At 43.7% G+C, this 22811-nt stretch overlaps 2 protein-coding genes across 2 annotated transcripts in view; both read left to right on the top strand.

Annotated features, from left to right (window-relative positions):
• LOC309556429 (ATP-dependent translocase ABCB1-like) overlaps positions 1–1380 on the top strand; it is a gene marked incomplete at its 3' end in the record, with an annotated part of 65368 nt that extends 63988 nt beyond the window's left edge. The window contains exon 6 of the mRNA XM_082258894.1: positions 1369–1380. Within this exon, the coding sequence (XP_082115020.1) occupies positions 1369–1380 (12 nt within the window). The remainder of the gene's footprint in view (positions 1–1368) is intronic.
• Positions 1381–1383: 3 nt separating this feature from the next.
• The window catches only part of LOC309556293 (ATP-dependent translocase ABCB1-like), a 94685-nt gene continuing 73257 nt past the window's right edge, over positions 1384–22811 (top strand). The window contains exon 1 of the mRNA XM_082258731.1: positions 1384–1417. Within this exon, the coding sequence (XP_082114857.1) occupies positions 1410–1417 (8 nt within the window). The 5' untranslated portion in view covers positions 1384–1409. The remainder of the gene's footprint in view (positions 1418–22811) is intronic.

Here is a 22811-nt window from a genome sequence, read left to right as displayed (position 1 = left end):
GACACTTCTTCGGTCACTAAAATAAAGGATAAGCCTCCATTGCGTAGCATATGTTATGTCCAGACAAACAAACGTAGCATCCACTCACAGTTAGGGAGTTCACTATCAGCTTGGAGAGGTGTTCGCCGGACCGCTTCCGCGTTCCACCGGCTCAAACCACCGTTCCCGGAAGTGACGTATTGACGTACGTGAACCACGTTAGTGAACTCCCTAACTGTGAGTGGATGCTACGTTTGTTTGTCTGGACATAACATATGCTACGCAATGGAGGCTTATCCTTTATTTTAGTGACCGAAGAAGTGTCGAGGTATCGGCCAAAAGAGTGTGGTAAGCAGCGGTGTTTTCGGTGAATCACCTACCGACACCATACTTTGTTTGATTTCTTAATCACTACACGGGGTTTTGGCAATATCAGCACTCGGCACTTTATTTGTATAAGTATATGCATAACATATGATGTTTACAGTATGGTACACAAGGCACAGCCCATAAACAGCACGTAGCACTTTATATATATATATTTATATTCATTGCGTGCACCTTTAGCACTATATGCACTTTCTATTTTGCACATGCACGTTTTATAAGTGGTAGCGCCGGTCCCAACATTTTTGCAATTCTTTCTATTTTACTACCTCAGAGGTAGGTTGGAGGCAGCTTACACCACCTTTTTAAACCTTTTAAGCCTGATTCAGTATACGGAAAACTCCATAGCGCTGGTATACATTCCTTTTTTCTATTCAATCTAAAAACGCCTGCACAAAAAACGCCTGTAAAACGTGGTAAAAACGCGGTAAAAATTGTGGTTAAAAACGTGGTAAAAAACGCGTGAAAACGCTACGCTCAGGTGTGAATGTAGCCTTAAAGAGATGCAGACACTGCAGCTTTCCCCATTGGAACACAGAAAGTGCATCAGCTGATCAGTAAGGAACCATGTCCTCCCACTAAGAAGGAGTATGTGATCAGTCTGGTGAAACAAAGAGCAGTTTTTTTTACAGCAACAAAAGGTATCTGCTAGAAAGTTTGTTAAAATTCTTGCAAAGTACATTGACCACCCAGAGGGGGTAGGGGGATTGTTTTTTTTTATTTTTTTACGCTTTAAGGGTGGACATTTTGTTCACTTTGGAGAGAATCTTTGAATATTCAGTTTTCAGCCTCTCCAGGGGGTCCTAACAGAACATAGGCAGCAACAAATGACCTGATAACCCTAAACCTACTCTATCCAAAAGATTTTTATAGGGAGGTATGTGTTAATAAACATATATAAAACAAAACATTGTGCGCATGCATTCTTACACAAAATGTAATAAAATAATTAAGGTCACCCTGTTTCTTTCAAACATATATGTCTTTTCTGTGTCTTGACAGCGGCAGACATGATACAGGCTGCAAACCAACTGCAGGAAAATATGACAACGTAAGTATACAATAGAGGGTATTCATAACCATATTGTGTATCATCACGCTTATGTTTATATGTGCAATGTAAACTGTTACTGGGCTTCCTTTCGGAAAGGCGGAAATATAAAATGGTTTTGTGGGTGTTTCCTGTAAGAGCTAATAAGAACACACCTTATATTTCTCTTTTGTTCATTGACGGGCACAGCGCTCCATATTCAGAACCATAGGGTTATATCGCTCCATACAGGAGTAGAACACTAGGCAGAAAAAACAACTTGGGCAGTCCTAGCTGGTATACATCATCCTGTCTGCTATAGGCCTTTAGTTTTTTCTGCCTAGTCTCAGGAGTAAGGACCTAGCTCCCTGCTGGGATCTTTGGTTCTACCACTTTTTTTTTTTTTTTGCATCCTTATGGATTTTTTTTTCTGTTTTTTTTCTTGTGGAGATTTGCAGTCAGCTGCCGGGTTGGGCAATGGGCTGGATATTTAGATCCAGCGGTCCACTCCAGTCTGGCCATCGAGTACCTACAGACCGTTAGCTATGCGCTAGGTCGGCCGCGAAATAGCCCCACTGGACAGGGGCTGGCCAGTAAGTTAAACGCCCTCGCAGGTCACATATGACTGGGCACCTGGTCCAAGTCGCAGCGTTCCCCTGGCTGACAGCCCCCTCACTTTGGTGGCGATAAATTCTGTCTGGAGCAGTACCTGCATGTGTGGATTGGTGAGTACTGTCCCCCCTCTCCCCCTGGTGTGGTTAGGAGCAAAAGCGGGTACCCCCTGGGATGGTCAGACCTAGATTCCATCCTCCCACATGGGCTCCCCAGTAGGTTGCCAGGTTCTCTCCCCTTTCAACCCTGTCCTCCCCCCTTCCCTCCCCCTTCCCTCCTCTCCATGGGTTGGCCTTTTGGGCTGGATGGGATTGCTATTATGGGCTGCATGGAGCACAGTAAGGGACTGCTGGCCCGGTCACTGACGGCCCGGGTGTGTGGTCTTCCATAGGGGTGAGCGCTGGGACTGTTTGTGGTCCACATACCTGGTATCCCCTTTTTTTTATTGGTGGGGTGGGCCCTTGCTCCCGCAGAAATCAGGTCTCCCTGGGGGCCTTGTGGTGCGGTGCACTGCAGCCATTTTGCAGTGGTTTGGTCTTTGGGTGCGGCGGCCATGTTTTATGGGCCTATAGACTTTCCCTGAGTGCCCATTTTCTTGTGGTTCCAGGGGCCATTTTTCATTGGTCGGCCTGGCTGATTATTGCTCTGGCACATAGCGGGGGCCATTGTTTTCAAGCCGCATGGTAGCAGAACTGCTCCCTGGCCCCTCCTCCATCCCCCTAGTCAATTTCTGGGCTTCCTTCTCTCAGGACGCTTTCTGCACGTGGGACAGCTGGTGCTTCTACTGCTGTTGACCGGCGCTCCTCCCGTGGGGTGGTGAGTCCTAGTGGGGTGGCTCCTTCTCTGTTGCAGTGCGGGGGGTTCAGGCTCTATAAAGCTGGGTCCTCTGGTGGTGCAAAAAAACCTTTGGTCTGTGGGTACCCCCTTTTTTTCTCCATGGAGCCTCAGGAGCACATCTCCCCACCTGATACCCTCCTGGATGCGACAGGTCCCTCTGGGTCTCAGGTCCCCATTGACGCACTGACAGCAGTCCTGGAGTCTTTTGTTTCTCAGGTGGAGGTGGCGTTTTTGACGTCTAGCAGCAAACTACTCCCGCCCTCTCCTGCTTCATCTGTCTCGGCAGATCCTGAATCTGGCTGTGCTGCTGTGGATGTGGCCCAGCCTGTGGGCCTGGAAGCCATGCTCCCTGATCCATCTGACAGGGAGGATGACTCCTCCACGGCTGAGGCAGCACATGAGGAGGCCCTGGTGGACGCACTTATTACTTCAGTGCATTAAAATTTAAAAATGGAGGATGCTGCTGAGGCAGCTGCGGATGTGGCTGTCTCCTTTGGCACTCGCAAGCTGTCTCGTTCGGCCAAAGCTTTTCCATAAGCCCCATACACACACAACGATTATCGGCCGACCGATCGTCCGACTTTTGTCCAAGTGGTGTTTTGTTGGTTGGAATGTGCCTAGACTGCACACGAATTTTCTCGGCCAACAAAATTCTACTTCAGAAGTGATGTCATGTGTTGGTTTGTTTTCTTTGTGTTTTTTCTTCACTGAGCATGCCCAGACTTGCTCATCAGATTTTTCTCTGTCGAAATCTGTACTGACTGCACGAAAATCGGCCGTTGTGTTGACGGCCAACAAAAATTTTATAGTCTGCACACCAGATTTTTTTCGGCCGAAAAGTCGGAGTCGGTTGTCGGAAGCATCATACTAACAAGCCGAAAATCGGCAGATCGGACGTTGGTCGAAAATTCCCTGCCAATTTTCGACGCTTGTGTACGGGGCTTTATCCTACCTATTTTGACAAATCTGTCTACAAGGTTTGGGAACACCCAAAACATCCGTTTTGCCATGCTGTATCTATTTAAGGAATTAATTCTGAAGAAGTGAACCCTTCCACTGGTGGTGGACCTACCTGTTTCCAGGTTGTATAAGGCAACCATGATTCCGGTGGAGGAATCCCCGGCTTTTAAAGTCCAGCCTGATAAATAACTCTGTGGCCCGCAACATATTTACTATTGGTGATTCGGTGTTGTGGCCCATCCCAGCCACTGCCCTGGTGTCCCAAACTCTGACTGAGTGGGCTAAACTTTTGTGCCACAGTCACAGTGTAGTGAGGGAGTTCCCCCTGCTTACCTAAGGCTGGCAGACCAGTTGGTCCAGGTACTGCAATTTGTGTGCGATGCATCCTTGGATACGGCTCCTTTGCTTTCCAAGCTCTCCATTTCGGTGGTGGTGCTTAATAGTTAGTGAGGTTAAAAAAAGACATCAGTCCATCCAGTTCAACCCATAATGTGTGTGTGTGTGTGTTTGCTGTTAACCGTACATTGTGTTGCACGACCCCCATGCGGGCTGCTGAGTATGTTCACTTCCTCCGCACTCCCTGGACTCTGAGGTAACTCCGATCCGCTAGGCACTATTGGTTCTGACATATCAATATAATAACATCAGTGACACATAAGTATCAGTATAATAGTTTACTGAATTCAAATAAAAGATTAACAGATATGCTTTCAACACAACTGGACAGGCAACAAAGAAATGTAATGAGATTTTTACTCTCCAGGTCCTAAAACACAAATATGGGGCCCAAAACCCAAAATCCAATATCAACAATACAGTAAACTATGAAAGAATATATAAATATCTAAATGAGTAAATATATATATATATATATATATATATATATGTATATGTGTGTGTGTATATATATATATATATATATATATATATTATATAGATTACCCAAAAGTTTTGTGAGAGTTACTGGCAGACAATCCTGTCTAAACTGACTGTATATTAACCAAATTAGTCTATATAACTCAGCTAGGTGTATATATATATACAGTGGGTACGGAAAGTATTCAGACCCCCTTAAATTTTTCACTCTTTGTTATATTGCAGCCATTTGCTAAAATCATTTAAGTTCATTCTTCTTCCTCATGAATGTACACATAGCACCCCATACTGACAGAAAAACACAGAATTGTTGACATTGTTGCAGATTTATTTAAAAAAGAAAAACTGAAATATCACATGGTCCTAAGTATTCAGACCCTTTGCTGTGACACTCATATATTTAACTCAGGTGCTTTCCATTTCTTCTGATCATCCTTGAGATGGTTCTACACCTTCATTTGAGTCCAGCTGTGTTTGATTATACTGATTGGACTTCATTAGGAAAGCCACACACCTGTCTATATAAGACCTTCCAGATCACAATGCATGTCAGAGCAAATGAGAATCATGAGGTCAAAGGAACTGCCTGAAGAGCTCAGAGACAGAATTGTGGCAAGGCACAGATCTGGCCAAGGTTACAAAAAGATTTCTGCTGCACTTAAGGTTCCTAAGAGCACAGTGGCCTCCATAATCCTTAAATGGAAGACGTTTGGGACGACCAGAACCCTTTCTAGAGCTGGCCGTCCGGCCAAACTGAGCTATCGGGGGAGAAGAGCCTTGGTGAGAGAGGTAAAGAAGAACCCAAAGATCACTGTGGCTGAGCTCCAGAGATGCAGTCAGGAGATGGGAGAAATTTGTAGAAAGTCAACCATCACTGCAGCCCTCCACCAGTCGGGGCTTTATGGCAGAGTGGCCCGACGGAAGCATCTCCTCAGTGTAAGACACATGAAAGCCCGCATGGAGTTTGCTAAAAAACACCTGAAGGACTCCAAGATGGTGAGAAATAAGATTCTCTGGTCTGATGAGACCAAAATAGAACTTTTTGGCCTTAATTCTAAGCGGTATGTGTGGAGAAAACCAGGCACTGCTCATCACCTGTCCAATACAGTCCCAACAGTGAAGCATGGTGGTGGCAGCATCATGCTGTGGGGGTGTTTTTCAGCTGCAGGGACAGGACGACTGGTTGCAATCAAGGGAAAGATGAATGCGGCCAAGTACAGGGATATCCTGGACAAAAACCTTCTCCAGAGTGCTCTGGACCTCAGATTGGGCCGAAGGTTTACCTTCCAACAAGACAATGACCCTAAGCACACAGCTAAAATAACGAAGGAGTGGCTTCACAACAACTCCGTGACTGTTCTTGAATGGCCCAGCCAGAGCCCTGACTTAAACCCAATTGAGCATCTCTGGAGAGACCTAAAAATGGCTGTCCACAAAGGTTTACCATCCAACCTGACAGAACTGGAGAGGATCTGCAAGGAGGAATGGCAGAGGATCCCCAAATCCAGGTGTGAAAGACTTTTTGCATCTTTCCCAAAAAGACTCCTGGCTGTATTAGATCAAAAGGGGGCTTCTACTAAATACTGAGCAAAGGGTCTGAATACTTAGGACCATGTGATATTTCAGTTTTTCTTTTTTAATAAATCTGCAACAATGTCAACAATTCTGTGTTTTTCTGTCAGTATGGGGTGCTATGTGTACATTCATGAGGAAGAAGAATGAACTTAAATGATTTTAGCAAATGGCTGCAATATAACAAAGAGTGAAAAATTTAAGGGGGTCTGAATACTTTCTGTACCCACTGTATATGTATCTCTTGAAATATATATCAACCTTCAACTGAAATCATACACTCTAACACCTATAGGGGGCCCACTTAGCAATGGATTACTAGAGTCACTGTCCTAGCAAGGCCTTGCAACTCTTCGCCGGCAGCTGGAGGTCTGGTCCTTTATATAAATGACATTTGTAATCCACAGGGAAAAGGGTATTAGTAGATTCAGGTTCTGCTTAATTTATGATCAGTGTGTGTGCGTCAAATATACTTGCGGTTCTCCAGATCACCATACACTACAGGGTCTCAGCGGTGTTCACTGGCAACTGTCTCAGCCATTCAGGGTTCTTCCTTCCTCCTTACTGCATCACAGACCCTCTCTCTCAGCAGTTAGACCTCTCTCACCCGAATCTGCACAGTCTCTGTCCAACATGCCTCCGCACAGGGCTAGTCACCTCACCGCGACCCTGCACCGTCTCTTGGATGCACTCTCCCAACTCAGGCCTCAGCCTCCGATCGCTCCGCTCACAGCGGCAGTCCTTCTCCTCTCTCCGTCCCTCCGCTCTCCACGAGGTCCCTGAAGCAAGAGAGCGCACATCCTACTCCGCGCCCTATTTATCTTCTTCTCCATAATCCTCCGCTGATCCCTCCGCTCACTGGGAGTGTTGTTCAGCCGAGTCCATCCTGCATAGTCTTCATACCCCTTCAAACTATATCTCCCATAATCCAACTCACCCCTCTCACAGGAGAAACCCACGCTGATCACAAGTCTTAAAGGAACAACACTTCAGCTTAGTTATACCGCACACCATTCCTCTACCTTTTAGGTTGTGGTCTTTAAGGTGCCCATCTAATAGTTTAAGTAACGATGCTCCCTGCTGATACCACTGTTTGTGGAAGAGAATTCCACATCCTTACTGTTCTGACAGTAAAGAACCTCTTACGTAGTTTAAGGTTAAACCGCTTTTCTTCTAGTTTTAGTGAGTGGCCCTGTGTCTTTTTGTATTCCCTTTCTCTGAAAAGTTTGTTCCTTATGCTATGGTCACCAGTAAAGTATTTTTACATTGATATTATATCACGTCTCTTCTCCAGAGAGAATAAGTTCAATCCTTGCAGTCTTTCCTCATAGCTGATGTCCTCCATTCCTCTAATTATCTTTGTTGCCCTTCTCTGGACTCTCTCCAGTTTCAGCACATCCTTCCTGAGGACCGGTGCCCAGAACTGGACAGCATATTCAAGATGTGGTCAGACTAGAGTCTTGTAAAGTGGGAGAATAATCTCTCTATTTCAGGAGTGAATCCCCTTTTTTATACATGCCAGTATTCTGTTGGCTTTGCTTGCAGCGGCTTGGCATTTCATGCCACTGCTAAGCCTGTTGTACACTAGGACCCCCAGGTCCTTTTCCATCTTAGATTCACCCAGAGGTTTCCCCGCTAGCGAGTAACTTCTGACACCCAAGTGCATTACCTTACATTTATCAATATTAAACCTCATTTGCCATGTAGTTGCCAATCCCATTGTTTTGTTCAGGTCTGCTTGTAAGGTTACCACGTCATGTATAGAAGATATTGGCCTGCTTAGCTTTGTATTGTCCGCAAATACCGAGATTGTGCTGAATACCCCATCCTCTAGGTCGTTTATGTATAAATTAATTAGGATTGGTCCCAAGACAGATCCTTGGAGACCCCACATTCCACACCCGCCCAATCCGAGTACTCCCCATTTATCACCACCCTCTGGATTCGGCCCTGGAGTCAGTTCTCTATCCAGGTACTCACCCTATGGTCCATACCTACTTACCTTGGTTTGTACAGTAATCGTTTGTGGGGAACGGTGTCAAATGCCTTTGCAAAGTCCAGATACACCACATCCACAGGCCATCCTATATCTAGATGGCAACTCACTTCATCATAGAAGGTTAATAGATTGTTCTGGCAAGAACGAATTTTCATTAACCCATGCTGATTACTACTAATAATACAGTTTTCATTTCTAAAGTCTTGTATATAGTCCCTTAACATCCCCTCCAAAATTTTGGAGGCTACGGATGTTAGGCTGACCGGCCTATAGCTCCCCGGGATATATCTCGGCCTTTTTTTAAATAGTGGTATCATGTTGGCTTTTTTCCAATCAGCTGGTACCATACCCGTCTGTAGACTATCATAAAGATCAAGAATAATGGTCTGGCTATCACCTGGCTGAGTTCTTTAAGAACCCTCGGGTGCAAGCCATCCGGTCCCGGTGATTTATTTATGTTAAGTTTTTCAAGTTTAGTTCTAAGTCTATCTTCTGTTAACCATGGGGGTGCTTCCTGAGGTGTATTATTTAATTTAACATTACAAGCTTGGTTAGTATAGCCCCCAATTTTTTTGTGAAGACTGAAAGGAAATTTATTTTAGTGATCGACCGATATCGTTTTTTCTTTGACGATACCGATATTTCGGCCATTGCATATCGGTATCGGTCTATATGGGCCGATATTTTCTTACATTTAAAAAAAAATAATTTTTTGTTTTTATCACTTGACAGGTACTCTTGTGGAGGGATCTGGGGGTCTAAAAGACCCCCAAACCCCTCCTCTGCACTTAAAAGCATTCAAAACGCCAAGTTTGGCTGTTTTGAATGCTATAATTTTTTTTTAATCTGGTGCAGAGTACCCGGAAGTGATGTCATGACATCACTTCCGATTTTTACAAGGAGACGATCAGATCAGATGATCACAGTGTAACTAGCGACAGTTATCGGCATTCCTCTATTCACGCTGACAGAGTGTGAGTAGAGGAGAGCCGATAAGCAGCTCTCCAGACGGGGGTGTGGGGGGGGGGGGGGTGTCTGCACTGATAATCAATGCAGTGATTATCAGTGCAGCCCCATCATCGATGCCCACCAGTGCCATCCAGTGATGCCCACCAGTGCCCACCCATGGTGTCAATCAATGCCCATTAGTGATACCAATCAGTGCCCATCAATGATGCCTGTCAGTGCCCTTCAGTGCCTCCCCATCCATGCCATCTATCAGTGCCGCCAATTAGTGCCCATCAGTGTCCTCCAGTGATGCCCACCAGTGATGCCCACCAGTGCCTATCAGTGAAACCAATCAGTGCCCATCAATGATGCCTTTCAGTGCCCATCAGTGATGCCTGTCAGTGCCTCCTCATCAGTGCCGCCCATCCGTGGCATCTATCAGTGCACATCAGTGCCTCCTATCATTGACCATCAGTACCGCCTATCAGTGTCCATAAAGGCTGCCCCTCAGTGCAACTTATTACTGCCCATCAGTGCCACATATCATTGCCCATCAGTGCTGCCTATCAGTGCCCATCAGTGCTGACTATCATTGCCGCCCATCAGTGCCTATCAGTGCTGCACATTATTGCCTCCTTATCAGTGGCCATCAGTGCTGCCTCAGTGCCCATCAGTGCTCGCCAGTGAAGGCTCATCAGTGCACATCAGTGAAAGAGAAAACATACTTATTTACAACAGAAATCAATTTTTTTGTTCTTTTTTTATTTGTTTAGCAAAAAATAAGAAAAACAGTGGTGATAAAATACCACCAAAAATAATGCTTTATCTTTCTCAAAAAAATTGCAAAAAGTTTATTTAGTTACAGCGTTGCATAACCGGGCAATTGTCATTCAAAGTGCGACAGCGCTTAAAGCTGAAAATTGGTCCGGGCAGGAAGGGGGTGAAAGTGCCCTGTACTGAACTGGTTAAAAGCTAACATCTGATGGTTTGGTTAGGGGAAATCGCAATGGCCAGTGCTTCAGAGAATTCATCTGATTCAGCAACATTACTACTTTGTGTGATGCTAGGTTGAAGATTTTAAAGCATAAAAAATGGTTGCCTCCTGTTTATTATGATAACGGTTACACTTTAAAACTGGGATTTAGGAACATGCAGAGCCACTGTTTAATTCAGTTATGCCTTCAGTAAAATGTATTTTGACATGCAACTAGGCAGCATTTTTAAAGCCAGCCAATGCTCTGTTGCATTGCCGGTTGCTGCCCATCTAATTCCAAGAAGATGGGAGAGTACAGAGCACACCCCCTGGGTGAAATCATTGCCCTGATAAGAAAGTATTAAACTTTTGAGAGCACCCAATAAGGCATGCATGACAGTTTTATGGAAGCTGTCCTAGATCACAGATCTAGACTAAAATACAATAGTGGGGGGTCAGCTGCACAGGGACCCATTGAGTTCATTACATGAAATACCATCTATCAGTGACAGCCAGGGACAAGTGATAGGCCCAGAAATATTAATGAGCTAAGGTCCAGGCTGAACTGGGTTCCAGAGGAAGCTGTCACGTGATAGCAGACTGGAAGCCCAATTTTCTGATGTAATTTCCTGTCTCTGCAACCCCACATAAGGGGTGGGGATTTTGGTGACATAATTGACAAGGCTGAGAATTTCCCAGCCATAGCTGATTATGCCTGCGACCTGCTATCATGTGACAGTTTCCCATAGGTTCAACCTGAACCCAACTCATTACTACTCAGGAGTTGCAGCCCTGTTTAGAAAGTTAAACAAATATTTGGCACAAAACCAGCACTTCCCCAACATGAAAAAAATGTTTTTTTGCTAGAAAATTACTTAGAACCCCCAAACATTTTATATATATATATTAATTACAGTGCATTGCGAAGGTATTCGGCCCCCTTAAACTTTTCGACCTTTTGCCACATTTCAGGCTTCAAACATAAAGATATAAACCTGTAATTTTTTGGGAAGAATCAACAACAAGTGGGACACAATCATGAAGTGGAACGAAATTTATTGGATATTTCAAACTTTTTTAACAAATAAAAAACTGAAAAATTGGGCGTACAAAATTATTCAGCCCCCTTAAGTTAATACTTTGTAGCGCCACCTTTTGCTGCAATTACAGCTGTAAGTCGCTTGGGGTATGTCTCTATCAGTTTTGCACATGGAGAGACTGAAATTTTTGCCCATTCCTCCTTGCAAAACAGCTCGAGCTCAGTGAGGTTGGATGGAGAGCGTTTGTGAACAGCAGTTTTCAGTTCTTTCCACAGATTCTCGATTGGATTCAGGTCTGGACTTTGACTTGGCCATTCTAACACCTGGATATGTTTATTTGTGAACCATTTCATTGTAGATTTTGCTTTATGTTTTGGATCATTGTCTTGTTGGAAGACAAATCTCCGCCCCAGTCTCAGGTCTTTTGCAGACTCCATCAGGTTTTCTTCCAGAATGGTCCTGTATTTGGCTCCATCCATCTTCCCATCAATTTTAACCATCTTCCCTGTCCCTGCTGAAGAAAAGCAGGCCCAAACCATGATGCTGCCACCACCATGTTTGACAGTGGGGATGGTGTGTTCAGGGTGATGAGCTGTGTTGCTTTTACGCCAAACATAACGTTTTGCATTGTTGCCAAAAAGTTCGATTTTAGTTTCATCTGACCAGAGCACCTTCTTCCACATGTTTGGTGTGTCTCCCAGGTGGCTTGTGGCAAACTTTAAACGACACTTTTTATGGATATCTTTAAGAAATGGCTTTCTTCTTGCCACTCTTCCATAAAGGCCAGATTTGTGCAGTATACGACTGATTGTTGTCCTATGGACAGAGTCTCCCACCTCAGCTGTAGATCTCTGCAGTTCATCCAGAGTGATCATAGGCCTCTTGGCTGCATCTCTGATCAGTCTTCTCCTTGTATGAGCTGAAAGTTTAGAGGGACGGCCAGGTCTTCGTAGATTTGCAGTGGTCTGATCCTGCTTCCATTTCAATATTATCGCTTGCACAGTGCTCCTTGGGATGTTTAAAGCTTGGGAAATCTTTTTTTTTCCAAATCCGGCTTTAAACTTCTCCACAACAGTATCTCGGACCTGCCTGGTGTGTTCCTTGTTCTTCATGATGCTCTCTGCGCTTTAAACGGACCTCTGAGACTATCACAGTGCAGGTGCATTTATACAGAGACTTGATTACACACAGGTGGATTCTATTTATCATCATTAGTCATTTAGGTCAACATTGGATCATTCAGAGATCCTCACTGAACTTCTGGAGAGAGTTTGCTGCACTGAAAGTAAAGGGGCTGAATAATTTTGCACGCTAAATTTTTCAGTTTTCTATTTGTTAACAAAGTTTGAAATATCCAATAAATTTCGTTCCATTTCATGATTGTGTCCCACTTGTTGATGATTCTTCACAAAAAATTACAGTTTTATATCTTTATGTTTGAAGCCTGAAATGTGGCAAAAGGTCGAAAAGTTCAAGGGGGATGAATACTTTCGCAATGCACTATATATATTTATATATATATATATATATATATATATATATATATATATATATATATACATATAATTTTTTTTTTAAGCAGAGACCCTAGAGAATAAAATGGAGATTGTTGCAATATTTTTTATCACACCGTATTTGCGCAATGGTCTTACAAATGTCATGTAAAGTTTTCCCAATTCTTTTCTATAATGTGAAAGATAATGTTACGCCAAGTAAATAGATACCCAACATGTCATGCTTCAAAATTCTCGGGGAATGGCGACAAACATTGGTACTTAAAAATCCCTTTAGGCGACATTTTAAAAATGTCTACAAGTTACCAGTTTAGAGTAACAGAGGAGGTCACAGGCTCAAATTATTTTCTCACTCTAACGATCACGACGATACCTCACATGTGTGGTTTGAACACCGTTTACATATGTGGACGCGACTTGCGTATGCGTTCGCTTCTGTGCGGGGACGTGGCGCTTTAATTTTTTTTTCCTATTTATTTTATCTTTTATTTTTTATTTTTACACAGTTTTCTTTTTTTTTTTTTTTTTTTTTTTTTAATTTTGATCACTTTTATTCCTATTACAAGGAATGTAAACATCCCTTGTAATAGAAATAAGCATGACAGGACCTCTTTAATGTGAGATCTGGGGTCAAAAAGACTTCAGATCTCACATCTACACTAAAAAAGAAAAAAAAAAAAAGTCATTTGGTGGAACCACCCTTATGTTAAAGTGGACCGCCCGCTGTTTAAAAAAAATTACCGGGGATAGCTGCCATAACCCCCGGTATTTACCGTCAAAGTACCAACGTAAGTACACGGTGGGCGGTCCGTAAGTGGTTAATGTAGTTGTGAACATGCAATTTTAGGGACACTTTCTAATACAGTTATAACTATGCAGGCCCCAATAACTGCTTTTGCTTAACTTCAGAAATGATCTTTCCTACCTTTTTCATAAATTTAAAAAGTTCTGTCATGTGACCATGCATCTCTTCTCTCTGATAGTAAGGTGGTGGGGGTAACAGGAAGGGTTAACACGGGACGGGTACTGCATTTTCCCAGGCTTTTTGGCTTCTACCCGGTTCTGCTTATAAAAAGGGGGAAGGCTGGGCTCAGGGAGGGAAGGGACTGCAAAGGAAAGGAGTGAGAAGTCTGTCTGAGAAGATGTAACCTGCAGCAACCTGCGTGCTTCCTGCACGGGAATCGACCTCATCAAGGACTTTGCCAGTTATAGACTACTACATGGATAGGTATGCCTGGGCAGTTTGAGATTAGTTTGGGAAAAAATGTGTTTTGCACTATGAGACTGTAATGCTGCAAATGTTTCAGTAAAGTATTTTAACCTCTTGGCACCGATGCCTTCCGGCCCTTTAAGAGGTTTAGGATGCTGGAGTTTAAGATCATGTGACCGCGGTGATTGGCTGTCACGGTGGTCACATGATCAGAAAACTCCCTTTTGTTAGCCTCCAGTAACTGAGCCAGGAGCGAGCAGGGCGTGCGCTCTCGGCACAAATGTATTTACATTAATTCACGCAAATATGCGGCCGCTTGGGGCCAAGGCCCACCTGCCGAAAGGCTCAATATTTGCGTGAATTAATGCGTGTGTGGCACCAGGGGATAGCGTTCAAAGCTTGGTCTGAAGTTATTCAAAGGGGTGCTTGAAGGTACATGGCGTATCTAGAAGAACAGGGCCTCTAACACACATATGGGGTTGAAGAAATGGAAAGGATGGCCACCTTAAGGGATAAACTTTGAAGGAATTGGCGAAAGGAGCGTAGTTGCTATGGGTAATCATGAACTGGTGGGAATGTAATCGCAGCCAGACAGCAGAGAGTGGTACCAGACATGGGTGACAGGTCCTCCAATAGCGAGGGGGTCAGTGCGCTGGCCCCCTCCCTAGCGGTTGGCTCCCCTAAAGTAATCAGGCTCGAACCCGCAGTACGGAGACCCCATGGACCTATTCGCTTGGTACGGAAGAGCACAAGGAGTAAATTACGTGCACGCATGAGGTCTGTGATATTGCATAGCGGGACCCCATCACTTGGAATGAGGTGGCAGAGGCAGGCTGTACTGGTGGAGTAGGGCACAGTCTCAGCACTGTCCCCCACTAAATGCTACATTCTGGAAGATAAGGTGTTCAGTGACATTGGGCAGGACGTTTCACAGATACATGATGTATGGCTTGCCTTTAAGACGGGGTTCCACCTAAACGTTGACTTTCACATGATTGCGGTCCCACTTGGTCCCGGGCGTTGGTCAGCGCATTCACGAGAAGAAGTACCCCCATGCTCCGTGGCGAATAGGCCCAGCCCACAAACCCAATACAGGCATACTGTATTTCTTCACGGTGTCCTGTACCCCTGAATTGCCAGCCAAAGGATGGGAAACTGACCATGCAAATATAATTCAGCTTCTCTGCAGAAGGAAGGAAGAAAGGTGACAGGCAGGATCAACCAGGTACTTAAGATGGAAAAAGTACAACAAAATATAAGAGACTTTAATTTATAAAATTCACATGCAGTATGTGGACGCACACTTGGAAATTTTTTTTTTAGAGTAACACACAATTTAGTAAGGTATAAAAAGGTTGTGGTCCTGAAGGGGTTAATAATCCTTCACCAGCCAGCACCAGGTACAACATGTGAGGGTGTTCCAGGAACGGCTTCCTTAGACGGCAGGGACAGATTTCCTGCCATTCTTTTTTTTGTTGATACTAGATTCCGTCACAGAAAACTGAAGAAGTTTCCTGCTAATACACAGCAAGCTTTCTTCAGAAAAATAAATATTTGCAGAACATAGAAACTCCATATAGGTTTTTCTAAATGAGGAATTTCGATTTTCAATAACTGCAGGGTGCTTCGGTATTTGCATTCCAATTCCTCCATCTTTCTTCTTCATCTTATATTTTCTAGAGCAGGTTTAAAAATAGAATCTTAGGTAATCTTTCCATTTTTCCTATTTTACTGAAGACATCAAAGAAAGGAAAAAAAAAAAAAAAAAAGAAAGGATAATTAAAAAAAAAAAAATAGTTAAACAATAGGAAATTATAATTAATAGTCTGTCTTCTATCTATCTGTCTGTCTATTCATCTATCTAATCTATCTGTATATCTATCTTCCTAATATACTTTGTATTTATTTTTCTGTATTAGATGAAATATTCATTATTGGTGCCAGCTGCTTAATATTTTTGAACGTTTATTATTATTATACAGGATTTATATAGCGCCAACAGTTTGCTCAGTGCTTTACAATGTGAGGGAAGACAATACAGTTACAATACAATTCAATACAGGAGGAATCAGATGGCCCTGCTCGTTAGAGCTTACAATCTAGAAGGGAGGGTCAAGTGAAACAAAAGGCAATAGCTGTGGGGGATGAGCTGATGGAGAAAATGGAAGTACAGTTGTTAGGTGTGGGTAGGATAGGCTTCTTTGAAGAGGAGGGTTTTCAGAGATCGCCTAAAAGCTAATAGAGTAGGAGATAATCGGACAGATTGGGGTAAGGAGTTCCATAGGATTGGAGAGGCTCTGGTAAAGTCCTTGAGGCGAGCATGGGAGGAGGTGACAAGGAAACTAGAGAGCAGGAGGTTTTGAGAGGAACGAAGAGAGCGATTAGGTTGGTATTTTGGCTAGTGATATAGCTAGGGGCTAAGCTGTGGATGGCTTTGTAAGATGTTGTTAGTATTTTGAATTTAATTAGTTGCGTGAGCGGAAGCCAGTGGAGGGCTTGACAGAGAGGAGCAGCAGACATTGAGCGATTGGTAAGGTGGATGAGTCTGGTGGCAGCATTCATGATGGATTGAAGTGGGAATAGCCTGTGTAGAGGTAAGCCAATGAGAAGGGAATTGCAGTATTCGAGGTGCGAGATGACCAGGGAGTGAACTAAGAGCTTTGTTGTGTCTTTGGTTAGAAAGGGGCGTATTTTGGAGATGTTGCGGAGGTTAAGGCGGCAAGATTTGGACAGCGATTGGATGTGGGTCTTGAAGGAGAGTTCAGAGTCCAGGACAACACCTAAGACCTTGGCATGCGGGGATGGGCTGATAGTAATGCCATCAATATTGACAGAGAGATCAGGGGAAGAGGCACGTGGTGGAGGAAAAATTATTAGCACGGTTTTGGATGGATTGAGTTTGAGGAAGTGGTGAGACATCCAGACCGATATATCTGGTAGTAAATTAGTGATACGTGAGAAGACTGAGGGAGAGGGTTGAGGGGTGGATGAGTAGATTTGGGTATCGTCAGCATAGAGATGGTATTGGAAGCCGTGGAAGGCTATCAGCTGACCCAGAGAGGAGGTGTAGACTGAAAATAGGAGGGGTCCAAGAACAGAGCCTTGGGGGACCCCAACAGAGAAGGGAAGAGGAGAGGAGGAAGAAGAATTGTAAGTAACGCTAAAGGTGCGGTTGGATAAGTAGGAAGATAACCAGTGAAGAGTACAGTCTCGGAGACCAAAGGCATGGAGTTTTTTAGGAGGAGGGGGTGGTCAGCCGTATCAAAGGCAGCAGAAAGGTCCAGGAGGAGGAGTACAGAATAGTGTCCATTGGTTTTGGCCGTTAGTAGATCGTTTGTCAGTTTTAGGAGTGCAGTTTCAGTGGAGTGTTGAGGCCGAAATCCAGACTGAAGGGGATAAAGGAGGTTATTCTCGGCAAGGTGGTCGCACAGTCGGTTGTAGACTAGATGTTCAAGGATTTTGGATAAAAAGGGGAGCAAGGAAATAGGGCGTAGGTTGTTCAGATCGGTTTGGTCCAATGAGGGCTTTTTAAGTATGGGCCTGACTAGTGCATGTTTTAGAGAGTTTGGGAAGATGCCAGAAGAGAGGGAGAGATTGAAGATGTGGGTTAGAGAGCGTAGAATAGGTCCAGAGGGTGAACTTAGCATTTGCGAGGGAACAGGATCCAAAGGGAAGGTGATTAAGTGAACGTTAGCAAGTAGTCTATGAGAAGCACAGAATATTCACAGATCATATACATATATACAGTAAACCCCAGCTCCATCGCGGTTCAGTTTTTGCGGTCCCGGTATATTGCGTTTTTTTTTTTTGTAATGTTATTTTACTATATAAATCATTAAAAATGAAATATTTTTGTGTTTTCCACAGCTCTTGCTATGTCTCTCAGTATCCTTTATGTGTTTAAATGAGTTTCTATTGTTTTAAAAGTGTGTTTAAAGACCTTAAAATGCTTTTACACGTAGAGTGACAGTAAAAAAAAACATGCCTACAATGCATTTTAATAGGGTTTTTCTATTTCGCGGATTTTCACTTTTCGCGGTGGGGGCGGAACGTAACCCCCGCAATGGAGGGGGGTTTGCTGTATATTAAACTATTATATCCTGTGCTATGGGGTTCCAAAAAACCTTTAAATGCAGCTGTTCATAATCATGTGATCATTAACCAATTCTTTCTAAACTCAGCGCAAGAAAAGTATAACTAAATCGTGAATTCAAATCCAATTACCGAGATAATTATAAATCACAACAAATTAATAATGGGTCTGTGCTCAGTGACCAATACAAAGTGCATTTAAGTGCTAAAATAAATATTAACATATGAAATATAAAAATAAAAAACCACAATGTGATGAATTATATAATAACCACCCCTTGTTGGTCTGACCCTAAAGATCAGTGACCAATATAAAGTGCAATTGGTGCTAGGCACTCTATAACAGGAGGTGTGTTACTGGTCAGATCAGCACGTGAACACAGAGAGGGAAAAAAAGCCTTAAAAAGAAAACAAATGCAGCCACTGGCCCTGATTGGTAAGCTGCAATATCTAAAGTTTTGGGTTTAAACCACTTTAACTTTTTCAGCAATTTGAGTTACAGCAGCACTTCTATTGTATGGGACTACATGGGCCAGCCTTCACTTCCCATGTGCATGAATGAGCCTGTCGCTGGTACACCTCTTTTCTTTCCTTGAATCCCTTTTGGTCAGTCCTGACCACTGCAGACCAGGAACATCCCACAAGAGCTGCATTTTCGAAGTTGCTCTGACCCAGTCGTCTAGCAATTGCAATTTGGCGATTGTCAAAGTCGCTCAAATTCGTACGCTTGCCCATTTTTTTGGGCTTTTAACCAGTGCTTTAAGTGGCCCAAAAGAGGTGCCGGTACTCTATTAGAGCCTATAAATTTTTTCGCCCCCCCCACACCACATCAGGGTCCCCACAGAGCACCCCCCCCCCCCGGCCTGGGCTGGGACTCTGGAGCAGGGGGACTCACTGGTGGTGACTGGTCTGGCTCTGGAGTGGGAAATATTCTTGGGGGGGGCAATTGAGGGCGCAGATGTCCAAAATGAGTGTACTGGTACGCTAAGGCGCACGGAGAGGTGGTGGTATGCTCAAGAGCCATATTTGGAAGTGGCGGTACTGAGTACCAGTGCATACCGGCCCACTTAAAGCACTGCTTTTAACACATCAACTTCAGGGACGAGATGTTCTCTGGCTGTCTAATATATCCTACCCACTTTCAGATGTTATTCATTTTACCTGTCAATGGTCATAATGTTATGGCTGATCGGTGTCAATCTCTCACGATACAAAGGTCATCTAATATTTGAGCTCCAGGTTAGTTATTAACAATAACATAGTTCCATGAGCCATTCATATCTAATCATTTACATTACTTGTGTGCTTAGATGAGCAGAACAAGCTCAATATTGTGGACATGGTTGTGGAGGACAAAGGATGCCAGAATTCCCCATTAAAGAATAGGCCTAAGCTGGCCATACACCAGTAGAATTTCATTGAAACCTTTTTGTTTCGTCCATGTGTATGACCAGTCTAAAGTGGTTTTAAAGTCAAAAGGTTTTTTTATCCTAATGCATTCTATCAGGGCTGGGACAAGGGGTGGGCAGGAGGGGACGGCTGCCCTGGGCGTAATGGTTTATTGCAGGGATGGGGGGGGTGCTCTGACCCTAAGCCAAAGGGAAGGAGGGGGGCGCAGTTTGGCATCTTTGCCCTGGGCGCTGGATGACCTTGTCCCGGCACTGCATTCTATGCATTAAGATAAAAAAACCTTCAGTTTGCTGCTCAAGCCCCCCTCAGCCCCCCTAATACTTTCTTGAGCCCATCTTAATCCAGCGATGTTGCAGGACTGTCTCTGCAGCCCAGGAATCTCCCTCATCATTGGCTGAGACGGCAGCGCTGCGCCATTGGCTCCTACTGCTGTCAATCAAAGTCAGTGAGCCAATGAGGAGAGAAAGGGGGCGGGCAGAACAGCGGCTCCATGTCTCAATGGACACACACAGAGCAAGCGGCTTGCTGTGGTGGCACTCAGTAGGAGGGAGGGGCCAGGATCACAGAAGAGGGACCCCAGAAGAGGAGGATCCGGGCTGCTCTGTGCAAAACCAACTGCACAGAGGAGGTGAGTATAATATGTTTGTTATTTTCAAAGAAAAAAAAGGAAACTTTAATATCACTTTAACACTACCCTCTCCCCAGCCTGACAATGATGCCGTCAAAAAGTGTCACTGTTGCTCCTCCATCCAGAGTGGAGTGGAAAAACTCCATACACTTGTGGAATTTCATTCAAGTTTTTTTGTTTAAAAAACATTCTTTCGAGTTTCTCATTGTTAAACCGTTGGCGCCGGCTGCACTAAAATATGCGGCATCTTGGCAGATGGGCCTTGGCGTCCAGCAGCTGCATATTTGCATGCACTGGTAGAATACAGCTGTGCTAAAAGCGCGCTCCCAGCACAGTTACTGGTGGCTAAACCCCTTAACCGCTTGCCGACCGCCTGCTGCATATATATTGTGGCAGGCTGGCTCGGCTGCGCAAATTGCTTCATCTGTGCCGGGCACCTGCGATCACTTCCCGTGGAGAGAGAACAGTGGTCTGCTGTTGTAAACGCAGCAGACTGTTGTTCTCTCAGGAATTAGTACAGAGCGCCTGTGATCCTCCTATTTAGGATCACAGGTCTCTGTGTTGATTCCCCAAGCCCATCCCCTTCACAGTTAGAGAACACCCCCTAGGCATACACTTAACCCTTTGATCGCCCCCGAGTTAACCCCTTCCCTGCCAGTGTCATCATTACAGTAATAGTGCATATTAATTAGCACTGATTACTGTAGCAGTGTCAGTGGTACCCCCCAAAAATGTCAGTTAGGGGTCCGATCTGTCCGCCGCAATGTCGCAGTCCCGCTAAAAATCGCAGATCGCCGCCAATACTAGTAAAAAAATAAATAACTAAAAATAACATCATTCTTTCCCCTAGTTTGGAGACGTGATAACTTTTGCGTAAACCAATCAATATACACCTGTTGGGATTTTGTGTTACCAAAAATATGTAGCAGAATAGAAATTGGCCTAAAATGATGAAAAAAATTTATTTTTTAATTGTTTTTATTGGGAATGTTTTATAGAAGAAAGTAAAAGTGATTGCAGAGGGGATCAAATACCATAAAAAGAAAGCTCAATTTGTGGGGAAAAAAATGGACATTGATTTTATTTGGGTAGAGCATCGCACGACTGCGCAATTGTCAGTTTTAAGTAACGCAGTGCCGTATCACAAAAAATGGCCTGGTCATTAAGGAGGTAACCTTCTGGTCCTTAAGTGGTTAAAATGAAACTCCTTAAATCTCATTAATAATTTCTCTGGCTGCTGCAGGATTTTCTTTTCTTTGGCTGCAGTTCCTCTTTAAGTTGTCCATTCGCAGTGGTCATCAAAATAATTAGAGATGGTGAGTCTCCCCAGCAGGGGCCCAGACATCGATAATTATGCGTTGGGTGGAGTTTAGACTGGTGACGTCATCATGCTTGCTAGAGGAAGTTGTTGGATTAGCGCCATATCTGTTTCTGTACATCGCGACTTTACTTGTCTTTCATGTGAGCGCAACATCTTAGATGGTCCTAACTTACTGCACTATGAGCTTCTTTGCCTCAAGTGCCTCATATGAAATTTGTATGGACCAATAGTGGATGGAGTTGCTGTCGGCAGTGTATGGCTGTGGTGCAGCCAAGTGCAATTGATCTTTGAGATCCTAGCTATCTGGTAAGAAGTGTGTGAGCACTAATGCCATTCAATTGAAGAGCATATACCCTTTAGATCATGGGTGTCCAACCTTTTGGCTTCTCTGGGCCACATTGAGTGTAGAGAAATTTTCTCGGGCTGCATATAAAATATATACTATTAGTTAAGGTATATAAGTAATAAAACATCGCCGCACCCTTCCCCTGTTGCCACGCCCCCCCCCAGCACTAGTTTAACACAACTAATGGATGATCAACTCCGAGACTGCCTCTGTGGCCGTGCCCCTGACTTGACTTCCTTCCTCCCCAGCAAAAAAAATAAAAATTGCCAGGGGACAGTGGGCCGCATTGCCTGCAGTTCTGGGCCGCATGCGGCCCCTGGGCCGCAGGTTGGACATGCCTGCTTTAGATTGTTTCACAGTTTGTGGTCACCAGCATCTGGATCATTTCTTTGCATAGAAATGTTATCTTCCCTTTGTGGAGTTTGTGCCCTTTTCTTGGTGGAATTTACTTTGTATTTACTGTACACTATTACACAGATTTTATGAAATTAATAATTGTTGGTGATTTTATATTGTTATATGTGGCACCTATTTTTTGGAAAATTGATATATACCTGAAAGGAAACACTATATCGACAAAAAAAAAATACATTTGATTTTACTGCAATATGAAGGTGTGAATAGGCTCTAGAAGTAGAAGTCTTAGTTTCAGTGCTTAGGAGAAGAATCTTCGAGCTCCCAGAAATGAATAGCATGAAAGGCTAATGTAAAAATAACAAGTGTATACCGCGCTAAGGTATGGATAAATTATCTGTAAGGACAAAGCTGCAACATACTACGTGATATAAACATAGTGTAAGAATTATAATCAAAAAATGCTGCGCTGATATCTACGTATAAAACAAGTGACAATAACCAAAAATGTCATATATAAAATTGAAAAAGATGAAAGAAAAAAAATGAAAGGAAAAAAAGTCCCATGAACACCACAAACTGAAAGTGCAGTTCAAAAGGTGATCAGTACTTAAGTGAATGTGTAGCTCAATTCGCTAGATATAGATGCGCTGTTAATCTAATCATCCACCCGTGTTGCCAACCATCAGTATTTTTACTGGCTGCCAGTAAAAAATAGGCACT

The sequence above is a fragment of the Pelophylax lessonae genome (genome assembly GCF_965119305.1).
Source record: "Pelophylax lessonae genome assembly, chromosome: 5".
NCBI classification, from domain to species: domain Eukaryota; kingdom Metazoa; phylum Chordata; class Amphibia; order Anura; family Ranidae; genus Pelophylax; species Pelophylax lessonae.
This window is presented reverse-complemented; position numbering and strand designations above follow the sequence as displayed.